Here is a 25,832-nt window from a genome sequence, read left to right on the forward strand (position 1 = left end):
CAGATTTTGAGCTATATTTTCTGGCATCCCAGCTGCAACACACCGCAAGGTGAGAGGGGACTGAACTGGCGGCTGATGGGGGAACCAAAGAGGGATCACTCGGGATTGGTGCTATTATGGTGGGAAACGATGGATCCAGAGGGGTCCTCCCTGAGCAAAGTGCTGCGGCAAGCATCGAAAAGTGTGTGCACCAGACTCTGGTTGGGAGAGGGCTGCAGCCCCTAGATGCCTGTGAGGGCTGTCGAGAGAGTAACAGGGATAATACGGGAAATAGGAGATGCAAAGTGTGCAGAACAAGGGTGCGGGGTGATGGGCGGTTTCTTCGGAAGGAACCCTAATGACATTTGATGCGTGGGCGGGGACATTTCAGATACCTAGGGGGCAGTTCCTAAACTATGCCAAGCTGACCCACACGCTCGCAAGCCTGTGGCGCACAATACCCAAGGAGCCACCAACTACCCCGATTTTACAGGTCATACTCATGATGGGAAACGATAGGCATGCAATAGCTAGGCTGTATGTGGCGTTGCAGGAAAGGGCCCCCAAACACAACTCAAAGTTAAGGAAAAATTGGAATTGGAAATTGGGACCACCTTTGAGGAATCGGAGTGGGAAAAAATATGCTCACAAATTAGGAAAGTGCCCAGGAATGCATGCTTTAAGCTAATTCAGTTCAACACCCTGCACAGGGTCTATATGACCCCACAGAAACTACATATGATACGCGCAGATTACCCAACCTACTGTCCTAGATGTAAGCAGGACTCAAGCAGTTACTGGCACATGGTATGGACATGCCCGATAATACTGGAATACGGGAAAGAGGTGACAGCGAGGTTCAACACTTTTGTAGGGGGACCAGCTGGAGTGTTCCCCTAAAATATGCCTGCTGAGGGTGGTACTAGGGCGGAGCCGGGGGCATCAGAGGAAGAAGAAGGTTGCTTTCTTGTTACTGGTGGCAAAACGCAGGTGGGCAATTGCATAGAAATGTCCAAAGGGTCCTGTGTTGGCACAGTGGCTGGCTGATGCACTGCGGTGGGTAGCCGCAGAGCTGCAGATAGTGCAAGAAATGGGAATGAGGACCAAAGACTAGCATGGAACATGCTCCTGAACGACTTGCAAACTTTCCTGAACGTTCTACCGCCCTGAAATATAGGGGGGGTGAACTGTTGCAGTAGGAAGGGGAAGAGGCATATGGTACAAGCCAGTTGGCTACTCAAGTGGTACAAACGGAAAATGATGGGCAGGTGTGGTTGTGGGGAGGGGAAATGGCAGGGATTGGGCTTGACCGGGGTGGTGAAGTGTAGGGGGGAGGGACAGATAGGTGATGGATGTTCATGTTGCTTGGTAGTTAAAAACCCAATAAAGAATTTTAAAAAGTCAGTAAGGTGTAAGGCCTTACTTGCCCTATGCTAAGGTAGAATTTCCCTACCTAAAGAAACTAAGGATAGACTGTGTCAGTAAGTTCAACTTAAAAGTCTGACAGTAGTTGGTTTGTGCCTACACTCCTTTGCGCCACATTCTTATGACAGTCAAATAAATTTCCAGAGCCAAAATTTCTTTATACAAATAACTCTTGATTTATTTGTTTTCTTATTCGCCCTTTAATGGATAGTTGTTCAACTTAAAAGTCTGTCTGTGTCCAAAACCTATGCTTGCTCTCACAACTAAAACAAAACAATGTGTAGGGATGTCAACCATAAACTAAACAGTGTTCCAAAAATAAAGTTCTGAGCTATTTCCAGCTCGTGCTTATTCTTCAGCTCCTCCTCCCGAAGTACCAACAAGTTCACCACTATGTTCAAGTTACCTCCATCTTGGATTTGAGGTCATACAGTTCCACATCTTTCTCGGGATTCCCTTCCCTAAGTTCAGTGCAGCAAGTCTCAGGGTTCTCTCCCCCAAGTTCAATGGAACAATAATCACAAAATGAAGTATCTAGAAGCCCTATTTTTAAGATAAGTTCCAACAATTCTTCAACGCGCAGGGTTCCCTTACCCAAAACTTAAACGCTCCAATAGTAGTTTTCTGTTTCACACAATAGCAGGTGTCCTTGTCAACACATAGGGGTTCTCTGTTCTTGGCACAGTTGTCAGACCACACGGTCCACCCATCACAGGTCGCGCAACCAGGAACGCTTAGTTTACACATAGGCTCCTAAGTGTTTTGCCTCTGTGTTTCAACTTCCTTAGTTTGACTTCCTGATTCTGTACACGTTCGATGTATTGTTTTTCAGGGTCTTATTCACACTTCTTGTGGTGACCCTTCCCTCCATCCCTTCATGCTTAGCTTCCTCCAAGTATATAGGTTACTGTCCTTTAGGCACGATTTTGGGGTTTTTATTCAACAAATAGTTTTTCAAACGTAGCTTCAAAAACAAATAGTTTCTCAGACTTGACATCAACTCCGCAGTCAGAGTCCTTCATTCGACTTGGTTTGCTACTTTCTTTCAGTTAGTTATTCAATATTGGCAGATTTGCTATGCCTCGCACTGCTTTTCTTTCATTTATATAACTTCCTAGCTACATCTGTAACTGACGCATGTATTCCCTCTGTGCTGTTCACTACTTTTGCAACCCGCCCGGAGCGCCCCAGTCTCTGGGTAACTTCCTCAGCACTCACGGGTCAAAGGAGTCTTGCTCCGGCGGCTCTTGCTGCTTTTCTCCTTCGCTCCAACTGCTGCTTCTGCGATCCCCGCTCGTGTGTCAACTAGAGCGTGACTAACACAGGCAGCTTCAATATCTCTGCAAGGCTGGACGCAGGGTCCTCTGGCCTGGCCACAGCTCTGCTTGCTCCCACTTCATACAGGAGTCTCGACTAGGGGATGCCAGCCAGTGTGTGTTTCTTTCTTTTCTTTTTTATTTCTCTCTCTCGCTCGCTCTCTCTCTCTCTCCCCTTCTCCTTCTCCTTCTCCTTTTATACACCTGTGATCCTTCAGTAGGCTGCAGGTGTATTCAGTTATTTGATTCTGCCTGACTCTGATTAAGAGGAAATGCCTGACCTTCATACTTTGCAGCCATCTTCTTCATCCCAGTATCTAAGTGGTGAGAGCGAGTGGTATTCATTAATCTCAGTTGCTTTTTGCCTGTCTCAGTACTAGAGTGGTGAGAATGTGTGGTGTTCATTACTCTCTGCTGTCTCTTCTTTGTCTCAGTTCTGTCAGGTGTCCCAAGAAGAGGATCTGACCTACAGTAACCCATAAAGGTAGGGCGAGTGTTAGGTTGGTTGTCACTAGGATAAGGTGGATACCATGTCTCGCCTGAAAGCACCCCAATCCCCAAGGACCCTCTACCCAGGTTATCCTCCCTTCCTTGTCCACCCCCAGGGTCAGGATCCAAAAGTAATGGCCTTTGCCTGGACACCGGCGCAGAGGATCCAAGGGGAGTAGGAGTGAGAATACCCTCTGGTTTCTCAAAGTACCTACAGAGGAGATCTGTATTGGCATGTTTGGTGTTTTTTGTTTGTTTTTTTGTTTTAGTATTTCCTTATTTTATTTTGTATTTCTCACGTTTCTCTTTCATCTTGTCTAATTATGCTACTATGTAATATTAGTGTATGATGTTAGTGTGTGAAGAAAAAAAATAAAATTTTTAAATTAAAAAAGATTGAGCTCAAAACATTCAATCAAATCCTTTCCCTCAGCATCTGTGAACATTGCCTTTCTTGTAAAGGATGTTTTCAAAGTTTGAGAAGCACAATCTCCTTTCCAGAAGAATGTGCTGGGAACCTGACTCCCTACCTGTAGACAGATGATCGCAGACTTGGAGCATCAGGCATCTCTCCAACCTCTAGAGCCAAATCCGTAGGAGCACACTGCTGCTCCCCTGATTGCACAGCGTGCATCAGTTGGGGGTCAGACAGCGGTGTACTAAGTATGCAAGTGAGTGATGGTGAGAAGCGCCATGCCTCCACTGTCCAAAGAAGCAGCTGTGCACTGGATCAACAACACTACAACAAGGGAACAGGAACATTCTTAAACATATCCATCATGCCATGAGCATCTAATTCTACTACAGAGAATGACAGTTGAAAAATTAGATTTGATACAAACATCCTCAATATTGGAGAAGATTCTTCGTCTGAACACACAGCAGAAGAACAGGTGGGCTGTCTTCTAGAAGAAGACCGATAGTCCATTTAAGAGACCTTTCTGGTAGGTCTTTCTATCCATAAAACCCCATTACTGTAACATTGATTATACCGGGCCTGAGAGGGGGAAGAAAGCAGTGCATGGAGGTAGGTATGAGCCCTGCTAGGTGTATGAGAAGGTGCGAAAACATTGGCCATGGGCTCCCTCACCACGTCAGAATGCAAAGACATGCTATTTTGGTTATATGTGAAATTATTGTTGAAAAACATTGAGGGTGACTAGATATTCTTTTTAAGGCACTAATCACCATCCCCAAATTATGTTTTTTTAAAAAAAATGATTTTTATTGATTTATTCAAACTAACAACAATACAAACCAAACATGCAGTGCATATATCAACAGTTCAATTGTTCATCATTTAATTCTAATCACTGCTCCCCATTTCCCACCCCCCATTACGAGCCTATTTATTCCAAACACTCCGTTGTCTGTCTTACGTGGTGAGGTCTCACTTTCCGTGGATTCAGACAGATCTTGTGTTATTCCAAACAGTTCCGCTATTAATAATTTCCATGCCATCAGGGTTCCCGCCTCCTCCTCTCCCCCTACATTACTCGCCTCTTGCCATACCGTGGTTTCTGCCTCTGCCCATTTCTGCAACTCCTTCCACCACACCTCTACCCATGGCCTATGGCATGTCTTCCACTCCATGGCAATCCTCCTTTTTGCAAGCACATATGCTAGATCCTTCAATTTGCTGACATGTTTAAGTTTCTGTGCTCTGGGGGACCCCCCTAGCAAGCAGGCCCAGGCCGTATTTATGACAATAGTGATCCCTTTTTCCGCCAGTCTCTGTGCTACTTCACCCCAGAAACACTCAATCACTGGGCATGACCAAAACATGTGTACCATGTCAGCATTTTCCTCATCACATTTGGGACATGCCTGTCATCCGGCGTTATCAAACTTAGATATTCTTTGAGATGTCATATATGCCCTATGCGTAATATACAGTTGTATCTGTTGCAGTCTGGCGTTCCTTGAAACCTTCTTATGGTATCCCAGGGCCCGCTCCCACATCCCATCCTCCATCGAGGCCCCCACTTCCTCCTCCCAGTCTAGTCTCAATTGCGTTAATTCTTCCCCGACCTTTGACATTATCATCTCATACAGTCTAGAAATCTCATGTCCCCCTTCTGTTGTATCATATATTACATCCATAACAACGTCGGGTTCTTCTTCCAACACTGTTTCAGGCCATTTTTTTCTAATTTTCTGCACCATTCTGTGATATGTAATATATTGGCTCATATGTAATCCCGTCTCCTCCCCTAGTACTTCAAAATCCCTAATAGTCCCCTCTTGCCAGATATCTCCCATCGTTACCACCCCCGCCGATTCCCAGTGGGTCCTTATTGTCATTCTCAATTGCTTATCTCCCCCTGCCAGTGTAGCTAATGGTATCTGCGGGGAGCATGGGAGTGGGTTCCCCATCATCCTGCATGCCTGACGCCACATCTTCCAACCAAGCCTCATCATTTCGGGGCACTCTCTCATCTCTGCCTTGGGCAGCCAGATATAAAATGGGGCACAATCATGACCAAACAACCTATATTCGGGGGTCACTTCGTCTGAGAGCCATTTGGCAATGTATTGCAGCTGGCTCGCTACATAATAAACCTCATAGTTAGGCAATTTTATCCCCCCTTTTTCGTAAAAGTTCTGAAACTTCCATAGCGCCACCCTGTTCCGGGTACCATCTCATAGGAAGTCCCTAAACAAGCTGTTCAGCTTAATGAAAAACTTCTTGGGTATCAGATATGGAATGTTCCCAAAATAATACAGGAGCCTGGGTAGGACCACCATTTTCAGCATTGCCCCTCGTCCCATCATCGCTAGGGGCAGCTTCACCCAAAATGTCATACACTTCTCAATTTTCCCAATGGCTGCCTCAGTATTGTGCCTATGTTCTTCCTCAACTGTATGGTACACATCTATCCCAAGGTACCGAAAGGTTCTCACCGCCCATCGTATTTGTAACCCCTTCAGGGTTCCCCATATAACTACCTAATGGGAACAGACTAGATTTTTGAGGGTTCACTGCTATCCCAGACAGCCCCGCATATCTCTCCATCAACTCCAGGATATATTGAAGATTTTCTTCCTGGTACCTCAAGTACAATAGCAAGTCATCGGCATATAAGGAGATCAAGTGTCGTTCCCCTCCCACCTCAATACCTATAGTATTGTATTGCTGTCTCAGGTATATTGCTAGGGGCTCTAGGGCTAGTATATAGAGCATTGGGGACCACGGGCATCCCTGTCTGGTGCTTCTGCTGAGTTGCCATCTTCCAGATATCACTGCCCCATTTCTAACCCTAGCCAGCGGTTCACTGTATAGCATTTTTGCCCATCTTACATATCCTGGTCCCATTCCGTAACCCGCCAGGGCTGCCAGCAGCCATGGCCACTTGACCGAATCAATGGCCTTAACCGCGTGTAGTGATACGATCGCCATCTCGCCGTCTTGCCTACTACCCCATTCGACAACTCGATGGAGTCGTCTATGGTTATGTGTTATATTCCTGTTTGGGACATAGCCCGTCTGATCGGGGTGTATAAGTTTATCAGTAACTCTCCGCAGTCTGTTTGCCAAGACCGCCATCAATATCTTGCTGTCGTGGTTCAACATCGACAGCGGTCTGTAAGAGCCACAACTATGCCCCGGCTTGCTAGGTTTGGGGAGCGGTATTATGATTGCTTCCCTTAGTGACTCCGGCAACCGTCCTACCTCAAACGCCTCATTTAGCATTTCCAACATTGGGGGGAGCACTTCTGCCCTATAAACTTTGTAAAACTCACTAGGGAATCCCCCGGGGTCTTACTCGTAGGCAGCTGCTTCACCACCTCTTCTAATTCTTCCAAAGTGATTGGTGCATCCAGCTCTTCTCTTTCCTCAACACTTATTCTAGGCAGTCCTATGTCTTCTAATGTTCCTATTATCTCTTCTTGACTACTTCCTTCCTCATCACCATATAGTAATTTATAATAATCCGCAAACTCCTGATTAACTCCCTCTTGGGTGTCCGCTACAGTACCATCATCCCTAGTTATCGTCCTGATCATGGGTCTGGGAGTTTCACTCTTATATAATCATGCCAAAAGCCTTCCTGTTTTATCACCTCCAGGTTGCACAGCCTTTCCCATTGTTCCGCACATTTCTGTTACAATTTAAGTATCAACTCCGTATCTCTGCTCCCTTTATTCAATGTCCTTTCTAGTTCCCTTTCTGTTTCTTGTAGTTCAGCCACAATCCCCCTTTGCAGGCCCTTTGATTTAGCTATGGCTACCCCTCTCATCACTACCTTGAAGGCTTTCCATAATGTGCTCGCCGAGTCAAGGCTACCCGTATTCTCTCCAAAGTAATTTATAATCTCCTCCCGTATAACCTCCCTAAACATCGGATCCTTGAGCGCCTCCGCCCGGAGGCGCCATGTCAGAATCCTTGCTCTCGAAGGGCAATATTGCCACCCGAGAACCAGAGGCGAGTGGTCCGAAAGGACCCTCGCTTTATATTCTGCCTGAGTAATCTCCATTAATACTTCCGCCGTGGCGAAGACATAGTCCAGCCTCGTATGTAGCTGCTGCGAGGCAGAGTAATGTGAATATTGCCTTTCTTGGGAGTATTTCGTTCTCCATATATCTGCCAGACCAAAATCGTCTAGCAGTGTCTGCAGTGCCTTTGCCGCTGGAGTGGGTCTCTCAAACTTGCCATCCGACCTATCCACCCTGGGGTTCAATACACAATTAAAGTCCCCTCCCCAAATCACTGCACTACCCATGCACATGCTAAGGTTGTTGCAGTAAGTCCTGAAATACGCTGCCGTATTTTGATTGGGGGCATATGTATTTATAATACTGATCTCTTTATTCTCCAATAGTCCCCGCAATATTACCATCCTCCCATCCATTTCGGCCACTTCCTGCAACAGTTGAAACGGGACATCCGGTGCTACCCAGCCTCCCACAACCCCTTTCCATTTCTTCGCAATTGTTTCAATTTTTTTCCGTGTCAAGTGAGTCTCCTGCAACAGTGCTATATCTATCTTTTGCCTGCGCAAGTACATCACCTTGTTTCTTTTCAGATAACTGTTAAGTCCCCTGACATTCCACGTAATTATTTTAAGCTCCCCCATGGTCTGCGAGTGTTCCTCTTCCCCTCCCACCATTGAAATCCAGATCCCACTTCCGTCTTAGTCTATCTAGGCTTGTTCCCCGATTCAAACTTCCTAAACCTGCAAACACTTCAAACTTCTCCTCCCTTCTCCCCCACACTTCCCTTTCCTCAACTACAACAAACCACTGCACACATCCCCTTCCCTCCCCCCTCCCCATGCCAAAAAATGCCCAGCTCCATCCCTAGATCTCAGGCTCCCCTGCGTTTAGACCTACCCTGGAACCCCAGGCCAAGACCCCAGCAGGGTGTCACCACACTATTGGTGACTTAACTAATCCCTAGATGGGGGTGTACAGACTAGCTCTGTCAGGCTCCTTCATAAAGCAATAATCACAGTGCTCATGTCTCATTTTCTATTTCAAACTGGTTTTACCGGCCGACGGGCCATATTACTGACTATAGTCAAGTCCCATAGTTCCATGCCGCACTCATTTCAGGTGCCCCCACTGCACATTACTTATCTCCTCAGTCTCCTCTTTTCGTCTGGATGTCGTCTCCTGTGGGAATCCTTGCGTATCAAGCCATCCCATGGCGTCCTCCAGAGTTTCAAAAAATAAAGTTCAGTTTTTGTGGAAGACTTTCAGTTTCGCCAGGTAAAGCAACATATGCTTATGGCCCGCTTCTCTCAATCTCTTCTTAACTGCCCCAATGTGCATTCGACTTCGCTGCACCATCAAGGTATAGTCCGGGTAGGCCGTTATGCTTGCCGCTCCTCTCTGGATTGTTCCACCTTTGCGGAAGTGCTCCAGTATCCTTTCCCGATCCCGGTAATTAAGGATTTTGGCAATCACTGGCCTAGGCGGGTTACCCGGCGGCGGCCTCCTCGTCAGAGCTCTATGCGCCCTTTCCACCGCGAACCCCTGAGACAAAGCCCCTCCAGGTATCTCCTGCAGCAACATGGATTCGATAAACTCCGTGGGGTTGTGGCCCTCTGCTCCCTCCGGCAAGCCCACAATGCAAATTCTATTTATCCGGGCGCTTCCATCCGCTTCCTCTGCCCTATTCTCCAAATTGTCTACTCGCTGCACCAGGGCGTGTAGTTCCAACTTGTGTGAAGCACAGTCCGCCGTATTCGGGTTCACCTCTTTCTCAAGGTTCTCGGTGCGCTCTGCCAGTGACCTGGCATCCTGTCGGAGAAGGTTCACCTCTTCCTGCACCTCTCCAACCTTGCGGTCCAGCGCTGTTTTTAGTTCAGTTACAGCCAATTCAAGCTTGGCTTCCCAGGCCAACTTCAGGTCCGCAATTGCAGCTAGGACCTCCTGGTTTGTGCCCGTGATAGCTATGCTACCCGCAGGGGGCCTGTCCTTGCTCCTGGCACCCTCCTGGCCGGGCGGCGTCCTGGCGTATTCGTCCAGCGTGGGCTGCTTCCCCTTGAGTCTTGGAGGTTTGTTAGACATGCCGCTACAGCTATAAGCCGTGGGCAGCCCCGCCAATTGTGGTCTGTAGTTCCAACGGGGACAATCCGCTACAGTCTTTTATGTTCGAAGAGGACGCCTCAGGAGGTGTTCCAAGCCCAGCTCTTATTCGCCACAATGGATTGTGCTCTCCCACGTAATCATATGAGCCCTCTCCACAACTCCTTTATACTTCCATGGAAATGTCCCATGACTCATGTCCCAATCAACGGCGGATGACTACTACCATTGCAGGCCCCAGTTTCAGTTGTCGGCCGCGCACATGGGCCGTGCAGCCTTCATCCGCATCCTGAGTCCGCCATACATCAGGCTTGCTGGTTGGCTAGCGCGTAGCCTTTTGATCATGGGCCCGTTGTCTGTTGTCTTTTACTTGGGCCACGCGCCCATTGGAACCATTGTATCCTCGATGGCCAGCCGATCTGCTCCACCCCTCCTTTCTTACTGTTGGGGCAGTGCCAGGATGCTAGCAATAGTCATGCATCTGGCATCAGGATTTGCACCATTAAATGTGTTGTGGGTGTTCCAGGAGGTATTGTGGTACAGTGCAGATTGCTGTAATCAATTTTCGGACCCAATACTGGCCTTCTAGATACTGCTCAATAAAGTTATTGCATGCAAGCGTGTGCTTATCCATGCAGTGCTCAATTACTGTCATGCTCTACAGCTCCATCTGGCCGGATCCCTTCTCCCTCCCACTCCCTCTGTGGGACGCTATCAAGCTACTCGCTTGTGCCTCACTCGCAGGCTCTGCACCTTCCAGCTGGGCCGATGCCCGTCATGGTCCCCTTCGCGATCCGAACCTCAGCACTCAGGCCGGAGGGAGCACGCAGGTGGGTTTCTACGTCCCCGCGCCGCAGTCCCAGTTCCCGGCGGTCCGCTCTGGGTTGGGGCCCACCTCTCCCCCTCATCCACCAGATGTTTCGTGGCACCCGTCCTGTTCGGGCCACGGGGTCCGCTTTGTTTAACACGACTCTGGCGCGGTCCTAGCGCCGGCAGCCCCTTCGTCTCGCGCTGTCTTTGGGGGTTTTTCTCCCGATTCTAGGCAGCTCAGAGCACCTGTGCACGCCTGTGGCAAGCCTCGGGGTGTATGTTTCCACGGCTCCACCCGCCCCAGAGTCCATCCAACAGTAAGCAGCTTCATCGATCCGCTAATTTCTTCTTCGTAATCTCGGAGGGGTCGCCATTTTTTATTTTCCGTTCCACAACTCTTCCGGACCACACGCGCCTCGATCAGCCGTTCTGAATGTCCTGCGGGCTCCAAACTAACACTGGGTGTTCACTTTGCTTTCATAAGCTGTTGCTTATGTTTTTGTGCTCGCCAGTCCAGTGCAACTGCACTTTTTCCAAGGATAATTTTCGGATCACCAGGAGCCCCACTGCAAGCACGTCCGTTCACATGGCCTTGTAGCCACGCCCCCTCAAATTATGTTATGGTTGGCGCAATTATATAAACAAACTCCAGTCCTAGAATATATGGGGAAGTGTTGGATAGAGCCTTTGAAAAGAATAGTCATCCATGATGTTATTTCCAACGATAATATCATGTTGTGATTCCGCCTGTGTAAATAAACGCAATGCCGGTGCAGATCACACACTGGCATCTCCATTTGCACTCCCTGTCCAGCTTGAAACCAACAATCTACATGGGAGACTTTGAAAATAGGTGAAACAGAATGTCTGCTCTAAAAACCAACGGTTTATGATGGGGAAAATGGACACATGCCTTGCCATGTCTTTTGGCACATCTGATCATACTCCTCTAAATCACGAGAATATGTGAGTATAAGCATATGTGAGTATAACACAGAACAATTCATTGTATTAGCCCAAATCTCATCAGTGAATATGGCATAGTGATTGGTTAAAAGAAGTGAGCAGGGCTTGGTGCTGCCCCTTCAGCCCCGGCTTCTGTGCCAGACATTCTTTTACAACACTGTGGCCATACAGACTGGGCTGTGTAGAGTGCACACGTTAGGGCTGTGCTTCATTTACTTCAGGTCGTCTTCACTGCTGCCTCCCTTAGTCACAAAGGAATAACGCTTTGAAGCAAGCTACAAAACCAATAGCTTAAAGCCTGGAGCTGTGAGGCCTTTCTATTTATAGGAAGGACAACGATGCAAGGAGAGAAGCGATATAGCAGTGCCGGTATGTGTGAGCAAAACGGTGCTGGAGATTTTGGTTACGGCTGGGCAGAAGTTAGTTAAGTGTACAGATCACATATCCAGGGTGCCTGATCTGTGGGCATTATCAATATCACCTCACTGCTTCCACCACCAACTAGATTAAAGAGGCCTTTCCCTCAATCAATTACTGTTCTTATAGAGATCCCCCTGTGCCACTCATCTTTCGATTTGATCTGCCTTTTAATCTTTACTCAATTTCACTGCACACAGTTTTCCTCTGGTGTGGTTATCTGTTATCTGAAAGTTTGATAGGGTTTGGTGTGCATGCAAGGGGATTACGTCTCACCGCCCGTGTCCTACGGTTGGCAGCAAACCACCAGCAAAATGATGGAGAAATGGACCGAAAACTACACTTTCCAGTTGCCCTGTTGAAACTCTATGGAATATTTCTCAAAGAAATGGCGATCTTGGTGTCTCAGATCTCCCAGGCTACTCTTCTGAATAGTCCACGATTGTGTCTTTTCAGCGGCATTTGTGCTCGATAGAGAAAAAATACAGAGTGGCAGGACTGTGATCAACGGCAACACATAAAATACAGAACTCATTCTAACCCTTTGCATGGTTAATCACTCATCTAAAAAAATGTAAATGGTAAGGGGATACATTACTTGTTTATTATACGTAGCAGGTGAATTACGAGCACAACAATTTATTTCACCTTAGCAGCTTACCAAATTCAGTGCACAAGGCAATATAGATAACGCAGTTACAATAAAGCGCATAACATTGACGTGTGAGAACCTGTTGGTCTTCAATTCATGCATTTACTTTGACAGATGATTGAGTTCCGCATCCATGTAGGTATGCTATGTGGCTATGAAAGTTCAAATAAACGTGTGTTTTAGGACTTCTGAACCACTATCTGTTAGGCAAAATCCTGTGCAGTTCCCTTGGGGGAACACTGCAAAAAGATTAAGACTACAGGATTAAGCAGTAAACCCAACTGGTAGCAGTCTGCACCACCCAGATTTACCTGGTAGCTGTGGCTGAGCAGTCAGACTTCTCTCAAGATGAGTAGGGCAGTATACGGAGGATACACAATAGGGCCAAAAACACAGTGGAGCAAACAAACACTGACCAGAGCTTGCTACCAAAAGTATATAATTATGTATTTAAAACACACTTTAGGAAATACACTAAGCACTCTAAATCAAAGCAAGTTCAAACACAGTCAGATAAAGTATACACACCTCCCTTAATAATTATTAGACAAGTCTAGGTCAAAACACCACTAGTTGTAAAAACAGATGCGAGCGCTTAACTTAGATGGCACTCCAATAATTAAGTTAGAGGGAGAGAAAAAGACAGGTCATGAAAATAAACAGTTCCAACACTTTTCTAAGACCACAGCAAGTTAGTGAAGGCAGAGTCTACTGTAGAGCCAAAGTTCATAGGCCAGGGCCACTTTAAATGGAGCAAGGCAAAATGTACCCAAGATCACACAGTTTAAAAATGCACTCAAGTTTTTGCGAAAATGTTCAAAAGAGGTTGGTTTGATGCGAAAGATAAAGTTAGGTGTCTGGGGGCCAACCCATTGGAAAGCCAAGGATTTAAGGGTCACCTTTAGTGATCTTAGTTATCCGAAGAAAGGGAGGCCAGGCCGAACACAGTACCTTTAAAAGTGAGGAAGCTCCAGCGGGGGCAGTTGTTCCTGGCAGCGGGTGCAGTTCATGGTTTCGACCAGGGGAAACGAAGATCTCGTCGAGGAGGAAACTTGGAGACGTTGCACTGCCCAGGGATGAAACCAGCCACGGAGTTCGTTCGGTTAAAATGGGCGCTCCTTTTATTCGCGGCCCCAGTGGACTGAAGCTTGGCTATCCGGCCGCCGGGGTGCTTGGCGCTGGCGATTCGACCAAGGGGCATCCTGGAAGGCGAATGTCGAACTGGTTGTCCCCACCACTTCAGAGGGAGAAGACTCTTGCAGCAGATCTTCTCTTGTCGCCGGGGAAGTGGTGAGGTCGTTGCAGCAGGGCTCCACCGGTGGTGTTGTCATTGCAGATGGCTCAGCTTCTCCCCTCTTCGGATTTCTTATGTCCTGTGGCGACTTCTGAAGTTCCAGTCCCAAAAGCCCTGCTTTTATGCAGAAAAACCCCCATTCAACAGCCTAGCTGTCACTCATACATGCTAAGTGGTGAGCAGGGCGGCCAATTCCCCCACCCACACATCCTGTGAATCCCAGACAGAGTGGCACCAGTTGGAGGGCTTCTGTTGAGAAGCCCGCCAAAAAGTCGAACAAAGGGCCCGACCTTGGTTGGAGTTACAGAGACGGACACGTACGCCATTTTGCCAAAGAGTTCTGGAAAAAAGACCCAACCGGTGATTTTATATTAATTAAATAAACCAGCGGTATCTTTCCAATGCACCAAAAAAAGTGGTGCGTTTAAAATGAATGGGAAAATCCCATAGGAAATATTCCGGTGGAATATTTTGTGTGGTAACCACTGCCCCCAGCCAGAAACTCGACAAGGGGGGACTGGACAGTGCCCCCTTGGTAACAGACCCAGGGGCAATCTAATTAACCCCTTCCAGTACTTCCACAATATGATGGTGTGTACTGGTTCTGTTCACAATTTTGGACTAATAAAGCCAATGGTGACTTTACATGCCCTGGGAGACAGTAGTCAGTCCCAGGGTACAGAGTTTATGTTTGGGGGTCACTATGACACCCCTGTGTTACTGCACTTAGGGTGCTGTGTAACATATACTAAAACAGATGATACCCTTTGGAGTAAAAGACCCCATAGCCCATAAGCACATAATAAGTCAAAGACATACCTCAAATCATGCCTAAGAGTGGGAGAAAAAGAGTTTCACTCTTAGCAGGAGAAAAAAACAAACCCCAAAAATCCAGCAAAGCTGCTGGGGGACTCACTAGGTTGGGGAAATTAGCCTTATAAGAGAATTCTCCCTAACACTATCACCTTGAGTACTTTTTCCCCAACCACATAGGACTCAAATTACTATGGGCCTCATTACACGGTAGGCAGTGGACCAAGGTGCTATTAGCACCTTGGTCCTTGCCGGTAAAATACCGGCACCGCCTTGGAGGAAAGGGGAATTACCGCCCTATTCCAAGGCTGGCAGGGCGGTAATTCCCCCTTCCCCCATTGCCCTTCCCCATTCCCATTTTTGCCCCATAGGGCATAATGAGAATGGGGGAGGTGCTAATTACGGTAGCGCAAATTGCGATACCGTAATTAGCACCCTGGTCCCTTTGCGGGTTGGTTTTTAACACCTGCAAAAAAGCAGGCGTTAAAGTACCAACCCGCAAAGGGACCTCGTAGTAAGGCGGTAAGGTTTACCGGTCACCAGTACCATTACCGGTGACGTTAACCCTTACCGCCTTCCGTGTAATGAGGCCCTATGACTTCTATCATTATATACTAACCTACGGTTTATGGTTAATCCATCGATTTCAAATGCATCGAAATGCATTTCCATCGATGCAAAAGCATCAAATGCCTTTCCATCGAAATACTATCTTTTACACGTAAAAGTGCATTTTCATCTAAACCAGTCCATCGAATTTCTAAATGGACATGTTTAGATGGATATCCACTTTTAAATGTAAAAAACAGCATTTCGAGGCATTTTTTTGTAATGGAGCTGTCCAGTGCTGAAATCTTCAAAGGATTTTAGCACTGGCCAGCTTCATGTAACGTTGAATTTTTTGCCCCTCCCACACCCCCACGACTCCCAAAACACCCCGTAACCCAACTCAAACCCTAAACCTAATTCTAACACTTGCCTTACCCCTTACCCTAACCCTAAATATAACCCTTGCTCTACCCCTTACACTAACCTTAACCCTAAACCTACCCCTTACGCGTGGCCCTACCCCATACCCTAACCCTAATTAAAAAAAAAAAGAATCCATCGAATTTCCATCGAATTATATTGAATGAAAAGGCATTTCGATGGAAATGCTTTACGTTGGATAGAATTCGATGGAAAGGTCTTAGATGCCTTGGATTTCGATGAAAACACATGATACCCTAACCTACTGACTAGAGATACTATCAAGAATTCAATTACACATTAGGGCTGCCATGGCCCATGTAATCGGTCCATTCCTTGCCTGTTCCTGGTACAGAAACCCAACACAGTATCCATATTTACCCACCACGGAGCATCTATTCAATCCGCTGGATATTTTCGGCCGACATGGTACAATAACAGATGTATGATTAACAGGTATCCATAAGCCAACACTTATATCACATACACCTTTGTTTTTAGTAAAGATTTTCCTTTCCTGATGTGTCCTAACGCTTGCATCAAGAACATCACTAGACAACACTGAAAACGTGTTAAAAAAACCCAATAAAAAACAACACTCTTTAAAGTCATGCATACCTTTATTGCTGACAGTCTTTGAGTTCACCTCCAGTGTCTCCAGCGGCTCGGTTCCAATGTTTTCCAGTTTTATGACAAGTTGCTGGGTCTCACCATTGTAGAGTTGCACCGATACGTTGGTGGACACTTCATCCCCAGAAGAAGGCTGCAGTGTGTTAGCAGACCTACAAGCACACAAATAAGTATGTGTTACCATATATCAGGTGCAATTCACACCCATCCTCCAATAGGACTTGCAGCATATACTTCGTGCAAAAGGTGTTTTGAAGAATCCATTTGCAACTAAGGACTGTTAGGATATGGTACTTACACCTAAGCCCCTGTGGCTCGACCTGCGACACTCTTAGGCATATGCAAAAATTGGCTTTTAGTGGTCATGCACAACACAAATGCTGAATGAAGTTAGACACCCAGACAATGCTACAAGCACTTCAATGTTAGAATAGGCTTACGGCAGACAAACACACAGACTGCAAACACAGGACTTCGACCAGTATCACGTTCTTGGCGTTGGTAGTCAGACATGATATGCAGCATACAACGAAATGTCACGTAGTACACAGAATCAATGGCACGAAACACTGAATACCTACATACAATGGGGTTTATTGGGGTACAGTGCAGTGGCAAAATAGTAACAGGGGAAAGCATACACTGCAACACAAATGTGTTGGGATAGGTCCGGTCGTTTAGATGTAAGATTCAAAGAAAATCCAATGTTCACAAACTCGCTCAGTCCCAGGTTGCACTGGTTTCCTCCCTGAAAGTGAAAATAGTACACACAAAAAATACTATTTCACAAAAAAGTCCCTACTTTCCCCAGTGTCGGGGCATCGACTTCTGCTGGGTCCCTACACAGGAATGGCTCGCATATTTCTCTTTTGTCCCTTTATCCCGGATGGTCCACAGTTGGCGAGTTTCTACAATAATTCCCTGTATGATCTTTGAGGTGATCTCGCCATTGAAGTCCTCTCTGGTATGATGGAAAATCGGGGCATGGGAGTTAAGTGAGGCCCTTGCTAGAGTACAGGCGGTGGGCCAATTATGGGCTGCAGGGTGAGCGGGTGCCCACCTGCTGGTCTTACACTTGCAGTCGTTAGGTTAGCTTGTCTCAAAACCTCAGGCTCCTGCTTTCCTATTACTGGCCTGGGTTCTTTGGCTTCCCCTGCCCTTATTCCCCAGTTTAGATAGCTGATCTCCACAATCAGACTTTCAACCAACTCCCAGTCTCTCCTTTTCTAATCACCTCTCATCAGTAACATTCCCAACTGTCTTAATCTCTTCAATGATCACCTTCTTCAACACTATGTGGTCACAGCTCCCCCACTATTTACTAGCAATTCCAATTCGCCTGGCTCCTCACTTTGGTGTCCTGTGTCTCTCCTCCAGCGCCCAGATTCTAGTATGGCTGAGTCCACTGGACATCTCTCCTAACCTCTAGGGCAAAGCTCCCACTCTAGGACCTTCTGTGGGTGTAGACCCTGGATCTCAGTCTTGATGGCATTGAGGCAGAGATCGTTAGAAACTCACCATCACTGAATAGCGGATAGATAGTCAGGAATGAGCAAGGAGGAGGCAGAGGGTAGCCTGAAAGAGAGCTGTATGTCATCCGTATAACACTGAAAGTTAGAGGTGAAGGTAGAGATCAGGATGGCCAAAGGGGCGAGATAGATGTTGAAAATCCAGGGGGAGAGGATAGAGCCATGGAGAACACCCATGTAGAGAGGGAGGTGGTCAAGAGAAAGGAACCAAGCTGGACCTGGGAGGGTCGGTCCAGGAGGAAGGAGGTCAGCCAAGGCAGAGCCTGATCCGTGATGCCAAGGGTCTAGCAGAGATGAGTAATCAGGATCTTGTGGTTGGCCGTGTCAAAAGCAGAGGAAAGGTCGAAGAGAATGAGGACAGAGTGAGAGCTAGAGTTGAGATTTTAGAGAAGATCTTCAGCGCTGCTCAGGAGTGATCTTTCCGTGCCTCTGACTGCTCTGAAGACAGACTGAAGGTCATGGAGACAACCTGTGGGTGGTCTCCCTCTGACTACTACGCCCTGGCCCTGCCTTTCAGCCTCTCTAAGAGGAAAGGTAACTCAGGTGTGCCTCGTAGGCCCCAGCCCTGGAGATGGATTCCAGTTCTGATCTATAGCAAAACACAAGTGATGGCTGGAAGGTGTAGATTTAATCTTCACCTCTGGAATTGCTCTGGGCACCGCTCCAGACCATAGTTATTTGTCTGCCAAGCCATTACAAAAGGAGAAGCACCGTGTGCAAATCAGACTTGGTCCCATCCCAAAAGGGCCAGTCCAGCATGAACTGCTTGGTCACATCCCTCCTGCACGAGACCACAAACATCCCCAGGCATGTTTCGCCTCATCAGTGAGGAGTAGCTTGGGTCTCTAGGGCCAGCAGGTAAGGGACCCACATCTGGGCATAAGACTGGCTAGTTCAGCCTCTTGGGTGGTCATCTTGCTGACTGCCACACCCTAGTCCTGGCCCCTGGTTGGCTACAGAGTCAGCAGCTTCTGAGAAAGGTGTGTGGTTGACTTTTTCCATTGGCTTTCCAATAGGTAAAAATGGGCACACCCACAGACCAAGCCGCAGGATGGATTTCTGCAAATGATTATTTAGAGAGCAGAGGAAAGCACAGAAATGGGTGCTTTTTTGGTTTTGTGGAAATCAGTCTAGAGGTTTTCTTTAAATTATGTATAGAACAGGGTGTCTCCGCCAGCCAGTATCTCCCACAATTCATTATTGAAGCTATACCTGTTCAAAATTAAAGCTCTGCAAACTATACTATTTCACTTTGTAAAGGTTTGCTTTTGCAAAGTACAAGCTGGCCCAGGAAAGTGAAATATTTATTTTCACACTGTCGCAAGGGATCATGAATTACTTCAAGACTCCGAGATGGTTCAAGGGTTTTATTTCTATTTTTGTGGGGCACAGAGCCACCCCCCCTCTCTCTCTCTGTCTCTCTCTCTAGTCACATTATGACACTCCTCCTTAACCCAGGCGACGGTAACCCCTGCTTAGTGCAACTGAATGTTGACCTTTAGTGTCTAAACACTGGCTTATGCTAGAGATGATGATATAAATGCCGGCTGTCTAATCTTCCTCCGGGACTGTCTCTATGCTATCCAGTTGCTAGTGATCTAATTGGGCTTGGGATAGTGCCTTACACAGTGTGATTCAGGCTTCTTCTAACATGCCCAAACTCACCTCTCCCATTTCTATACGCTATCCATCTCACTACTTCCGCCTCTCTTATATCACTTAGATGTTCTCTCCCTCCTTCTAGGTCTTGCCTTCATACTTCGATGTTACTCCCCCTTTCACTGTACTACTCCTCCCTTCTCCGTATCACTAGTGCTACTCCCTCCTCCGTACGACTAATCCCACCTCCACTCCCTCCTCCGCACCCCCACTCTGTCCTCTGCACCTCCAGGCTGCAACTCCTCCCTTTAGCCTACAACTCCTCCCTCCAGCCTACTACTGAAGCACCCTTCTTTCAATTAGGCAGATTCGCTTCAAACTCACCCCTTACTCTATTTTGTCTACCCACTTGCCAAACAATAACACACACACACACACACACACACACACACAAACCACTTTCAATCCTTAGCCAATAACTCAGCTGTCCAACAAATCGGCGAACACACACCACTGCTCCATCAGTCTTCTGCTGGTCTCTTGATCATCCCCTACCACCACCACCTCAAAACCCACATTCCTCTTTATAATGTCCTTGCTCTATCCAGATTGTAAAACTTTCCCTTGTCCTATCTGATCAAGTCGACCCCACCCGGGACGTGTGGCACGTGTAGTAAAAAGTCCTACACACGGGGCTAAACCCCACACACCTTTTCTGTGCAAGCTCGCTGAATACTGAATCTGGCGGATCAAAGGCCAATGTTCATATTTGAGTTCCCGGACCCTGGTGATGTACATGTGGGCAGCAGCATCACCACTGTCATGAAAAGATTTAAGTGGGACTGCTGACATATATTTGTGACATGATTTTCCTTTTTACCTGCTTCCCAGAGCCTAACTCCCACCCTACAGTCAGAAGAATAGAGCTGTACCGAGTGCAAGGCTCCAGCGGGAGCTAGATCTCTGCAGATTACCCAATGGTCGCAAAACCATTGTGTGGCCTACACCCAGAACATCTAGAAACCAGTTCCCATTATCCTTGTGTAAATGATTAACATAGGATGCCATCAAAAACATCCCTAGACAGTTATCACTGAAACAACTGCTTTCACGTGTGCAATATAGTCCCCAAGTATATTCATAAAATATGAACACATTAAGAAGATTCACACATGGTTTAACATTTTTGTATATTTATTCTCTTACAGAGATAATAGGAGCATAAAGCAAGATAAATAATAGGATAATTGTATATAGTACAATTATCTATAGAGTATTCAACACTTACATTCCCATCTAAGAGTCTATAGCCTGCAGCCAATCAAACATGCATAAGTATGTCACAGTAAAAACTAAGGATATTCTCACATTAGTGAAGTTAGGAAAGATTAGCTAATAGACATGCAATGTTATTTCAGACACTGTAAAAGACTTGAAAGGAAGGGCTACAAAAATGATCAAAAGCCATGCCTGCTTAAAGGAAAGGACCTAATAGCAACCTAAGCCGTGGACAAAATGACAGGCAAAACAGCAGCAACTGTTGGTATCCTTTCTCCCATCCACCAATGCAATTATTGGTCTACTATGCTGGCTTGAAGAACTGTGGATGGTAACAAACGCTTTCAAACGCACTATACCAAATTTGCAAAAACACTTTAACTCAGCACTTCCATAAACATCAGTGAACAGTCACGAGCTAAACCTGACAAAAACACCCCATGGTCACTCCTAAATTTCAGAATATTGGAAAGACAGATTTATCTCGAGAGTGTGCTCCCGTTCCACTCCTAGTATCATTTTATTTTAATATATTGTAAGGCGCAAAAGGACAGGCAACCATCTCAGATTGTATGTTAGTGTCTGGTGTGTACAAGAGAATGGGGAAGCCAGAGAAGAAAGAGAAAAGAATTGTGGAAAACACAGTGGGCAAAATGCCCAACACCAGCCACAAGGAGTTGCAGGCAGGGAGCTGTAAGCGAATACACCTGTCGGAGGAGGAAAGAGAACCCCGTCCGGACTTTCATCAATTCTAACGGAAAGGAGGGGCATGAAAAATTCCCTCGCTGTGAAGGGATATAATGTGACAGTTAAGCTCCTTCTTATGCAGATAACAAGTAGGCTGACAGAGTCTGAGAAGGTGGTGGTATCATTTCTATGGAGTGCGGGAGCGGCCAGAATCAGCTGGGATAACATAACAACCTTAGGAGCGGATTGGAAAACCCTTATTTTGAGCTCTGTTATTTAACAGCACAGGCACTGTTTGCTGGACATTGGTACACCTCTCGGTTCACATTGGTACGCTTACCACTGGAAAAATATGGGGTGGAACCTTCAAACCTGATGTCCGTCATCTTCAGTAATCGATATATGGACTCCAGCACTTCTGATCCGGTCAGGACCACTGTTAGTGCCTGGTTGAGACTATTCCTTAGACTGGAGTTACAGACACCTTAGAACAGAATGGTTCCTTTATGGAACTTCCCTGGCATCCCTCCTTCGTTTGATGAGGAGATTAAAAGAGCATGGGATGTAGCGGGCAGACTGACAATGAGGTATACGTTCCCTGAAGGGCAATTTGTGTCCTTTAAGGACTTCACCAATAAATTAGGTGGTAGCCCCATTATGATACTGCAATACTATTGAATGAAGGTGGTGATTTGCAGTTTGTGGCACTCCTTCCTGAATGAACTAGAAACCCATGAATGCAAAATGGCGATAGTAACAGGGGATGGGGCTAGGCGTATGGTGTCCAAACTATACAGATTATTTCAGACTCATTTAAAATCCCAAAACATGATTGATTTGTTATTCATTATGTGCCTAAACACGAGTGTTTCAAGGCGCAACAAGGTAAGGGAGGGGGAACAAAGGGAGGACAAGACAACGATCTTGCTAGGTCTTGTGTCATTGAGATCGTGCAAGTGCGCAAACAATAAGTGCATGGGAGAGGGTACAGGGAGACGTGCACCCAGGGCAGCAGGTCCCCGAGTTAAGTGAGGGGAGGCTGGGACTCCAAGGGGCAACCCCAGGCCAGTAGTGCAAGGTTAGCCAGGAGGCATTGCAAGTAGGGCCATGCGGCAAGTGCAGAGGGGCTGGTCAGGAGGGTGGGGGTGGGGGGTTGTGGTGTCCTGTAAGACTCAGAGGACAACCAGGCAGTCAGTCAGCAGGTGGAGCAGGGGCAAGGGAAGGTTATCAGGAAAGAGGGAGATAGAAAGAAGGAGTAAAGGTAGGTCTTGAAATGTTTCTGGTACTTAAGGAGGTCCGGCTCAAGGTGGAGAGAGGCAGGGAGGCCATTCCAGAGGGAGGCACCTGCAGAGGAGAGAGTTCTCTGCTTGGAGAAGCAACTCACCCGCAGAGAGTTAGAGGTAGACGAGTGAAGGGCTCTAGGTGGAAGGTACTTGGGAAGAGACAGTTGAAGGTAGTAATGGACACTGCCGCAAAAAGCCTTGTGGACGATGCAGAGAGTATTAAACTCGATCCTTGTAGCTACCGGGAGCCAGTGACAGGATTTCAGGGCCAGAGAGATGCAGTCCCTGGGCTTGAGGCCAAGGATAAGTCTTGTGGTCCTGTTCTGGAGGAGTTAAAGAGGGCGAAGAGTAGAGGTAGGCAGATTGAGAAAGAAGCTGTTGCAGTAATCCAGCCTAGAGAGAACCAGTGCTCTGAGGACAGTGAGATTCTGGGGGAAGGTGAGAAAAGGGAGAATCCCTTTGAGGAGGTAAAGCTGGAAGTGGGCCTTCTTGGCAAGGTGCGTGATGGGTGGAGAGAAGGAGAGTGTGGAGTCGAAGATCACTCCACGGTTTTCTGCCTCAACAGAGGGTGAGGGCAGAGGGCCCGAGGAGGACGGCCAGAGAGAGTGAGGGAAAGCAGGAGCAGTGGTCCCAATGAGAAGGATCTCAGTCTTGATGGCATTGAGGCAGAGATCGTTAGAAACTCACCATCACTGAATAGCGGATAGATAGTCAGGAATGAGCAAGGAGGAGGCAGAGGGTAGCCTGAAAGAGAGCTGTATGTCATCCGTATAACACTGAAAGTTAGAGGTGAAGGTAGAGATCAGGATGGCCAAAGGGGCGAGATAGATGTTGAAAATCCAGGGGGAGAGGATAGAGCCATGGAGAACACCCATGTAGAGAGGGAGGTGGTCAAGAGAAAGGAACCAAGCTGGACCTGGGAGGGTCGGTCCAGGAGGAAGGAGGTCAGCCAAGGCAGAGCCTGATCCGTGATGCCAAGGGTCTAGCAGAGATGAGTAATCAGGATCTTGTGGTTGGCCGTGTCAAAAGCAGAGGAAAGGTCGAAGAGAATGAGGACAGAGTGAGAGCTAGAGTTGAGATTTTAGAGAAGATCTTCAGCGCTGCTCAGGAGTGATCTTTCCGTGCCTCTGACTGCTCTGAAGACAGACTGAAGGTCATGGAGACAACCAACAAATTCAGCGTGGAGGGTTAACTTCACCAGGAGTTTGCCCAGGAAAGGGGTGATAGAGATCGGACGATAGTTTGCCAGAACAGAGGGGACGGCAGAAGGCTTTTTTAGTAGGGGGTGCACAAGGGAGTGCTTGAGGAGAGAGGGGAAGTGCCAGTAGCGAAGGAATGATTACAGAAATTGGCCATGGCTGGAGCGAAAGAAGCAATGTTGTCCTTGATGGTTCTGGAGGAGCAGGGGGTCACCTGTTTAGATGAGACTTTCATCTACCGGGCTTGTCTGGAAAAATCTTCAGGTGTTACAGGAGGGAAGAGGAGGCAGCCAATACAGGCCCGAGAAGGGTGGTAGGGAGAGACAGAGGAGAAGTGGTGGAGAGTGCGGACAGGATGTCCTGGGTTTTAGTGGTGAAATGAGAAGCCAGAGCCGTGCAGAGGGCCAGGGTGGGTGTAGAGGAGGAGGAAACTGCAGTAGGATTGGACAACTCCTTGCAGATTTTGAAAAATGTGGCTGTGTTGTTAGAGGCCGCAGAGATGCGGGCTTGAATGTGGACCCTCTTCTTAGAGAAGATGGAAAGTCTGTATTGCCTTTGGAGCAGGCGATCGGCCCGTTTGTCAGAGAGTCTACTTCCACTCAGCTACTCTGCACATGCGTTTTAGAGCAGCCAAATCGGAGTAGTACCAAGAGTTGCACTTTGTGGCATGCTTCAGTTGGATCCTCATGACAAGGATATTCAGAGTGTTAGGGATGGAAAGGTGAAGTTTGGAAAGGGCTGTGTCAGGATGGGAGTCAGCCGTAGGAGTAGGTGGAGGGGAGAATGTGGAGGCAAAGGCAGCCGCCTACACTCGCTTCATAGGTTGAATAACTGTGAAGGAAGGTGGCAGTGCTGGAAGGGCCTTTGACAAAGGCACAGGAAGTTTCAAGTGAGAGGAGAGAAGAAAGTGATCAGTCCGGATAGAGGAGTAGTGAGAGGCTTATAGAGGGAGATGCCTGAAGAGATGCAAGCATCCACAGTGTGGCCAGCAAAGTGAGTAGGACCAGAGGGTAGAATGGAGAGGGAAAGAGTTGCGTATGTCGCGAAAGATCCCAGAGGAGTCTTGGAGGTCCAGGTGGATGTTGAGAAACCTAAGGAGGAGAAGCTGGGAGTTGTAGGATAGGAGAGAGGAAGAGAGAGCCCATTGAGAGAGGAAGACGGTGACCAGGCCAGGTGACCTGTAGATGATGGCCAAGGTAAGAGAGGCCAGCAAAGAGAGAGCCTGCAGTGCAGGCATTCAAAGGAGAAGTGGGTCTGAGTGGGGATGATAGAAGCAGGGATTCACTCAGGAGAGATCAGGGCCACTCCGCCTCTGGGCCTGTTGGGATGCAAGAAAAGTGGGAGAAGGATTTAGGTCTAACATTGGATGATGACAAATGAAGGAGATTCTGCCTACTGACCAAGGAGGTTTCTATGAGTGCTAGAGACCAGTGAATGCAGTTTGAGGTGCTTAACCAGTTGCATTACACTCCGGACAAACTGGCCAAATTCTCTCCTGGAGTGAGTGGTGACTGTGTTAAATGTGGTAAGGCTCTGGCAGATTTGTTCCACAGCATTGGGAATGCCTGCTGATTTTATTATTTTGCAGGAGAAAGCTGCAATATTGGGCGACATGCTGGATATCCCACCAACAATGACGCCACTCAAATACCTACGAAATCAAGACTCACTCCCAAAATTGAGGAATGGCTTAGAGACTTGATATATGTTAATGAGAGGGAGGAATACTATGTGTCCACAATTACAGTGATTTGTAGACCCAAGAACATATGGAATCCTCTGGGAGTATATCTCGCTGGTGTCGATCATAGAGGGGAGAGCGAATGAAAGTAGACCACTGGGTGGTATAATTAATAGTGCATAATCCATGAACTGACTATAATGTACATATGGGTGTGCCAATGTTAACAGCATTTCATATATATGTGTCAAATGTACTGTATAATAACATCTGTGTGTTTCG

The 25,832-nt window shown here is 47.2% G+C and overlaps 1 protein-coding gene across 2 annotated transcripts in view; it reads right to left on the minus strand.

The window, feature by feature from the left end:
* The window catches only part of TRAPPC9 (trafficking protein particle complex subunit 9), a 3,490,818-nt gene that overhangs the window by 2,535,944 nt on the left and 929,042 nt on the right, over window positions 1-25,832 (minus strand). For both annotated transcript variants that reach the window (XM_069621680.1, XM_069621681.1), the window contains exon 15: window positions 16,283-16,446. In XM_069621680.1, the coding sequence (XP_069477781.1) occupies window positions 16,283-16,446 (164 nt within the window). The remainder of the gene's footprint in view (window positions 1-16,282; window positions 16,447-25,832) is intronic.

Source organism: Ambystoma mexicanum, chromosome 5q (genome assembly GCF_040938575.1).
Source record: "Ambystoma mexicanum isolate Mex_15411 chromosome 5q, UKY_AmexF1_1, whole genome shotgun sequence".
NCBI lineage: Eukaryota > Metazoa > Chordata > Amphibia > Caudata > Ambystomatidae > Ambystoma > Ambystoma mexicanum.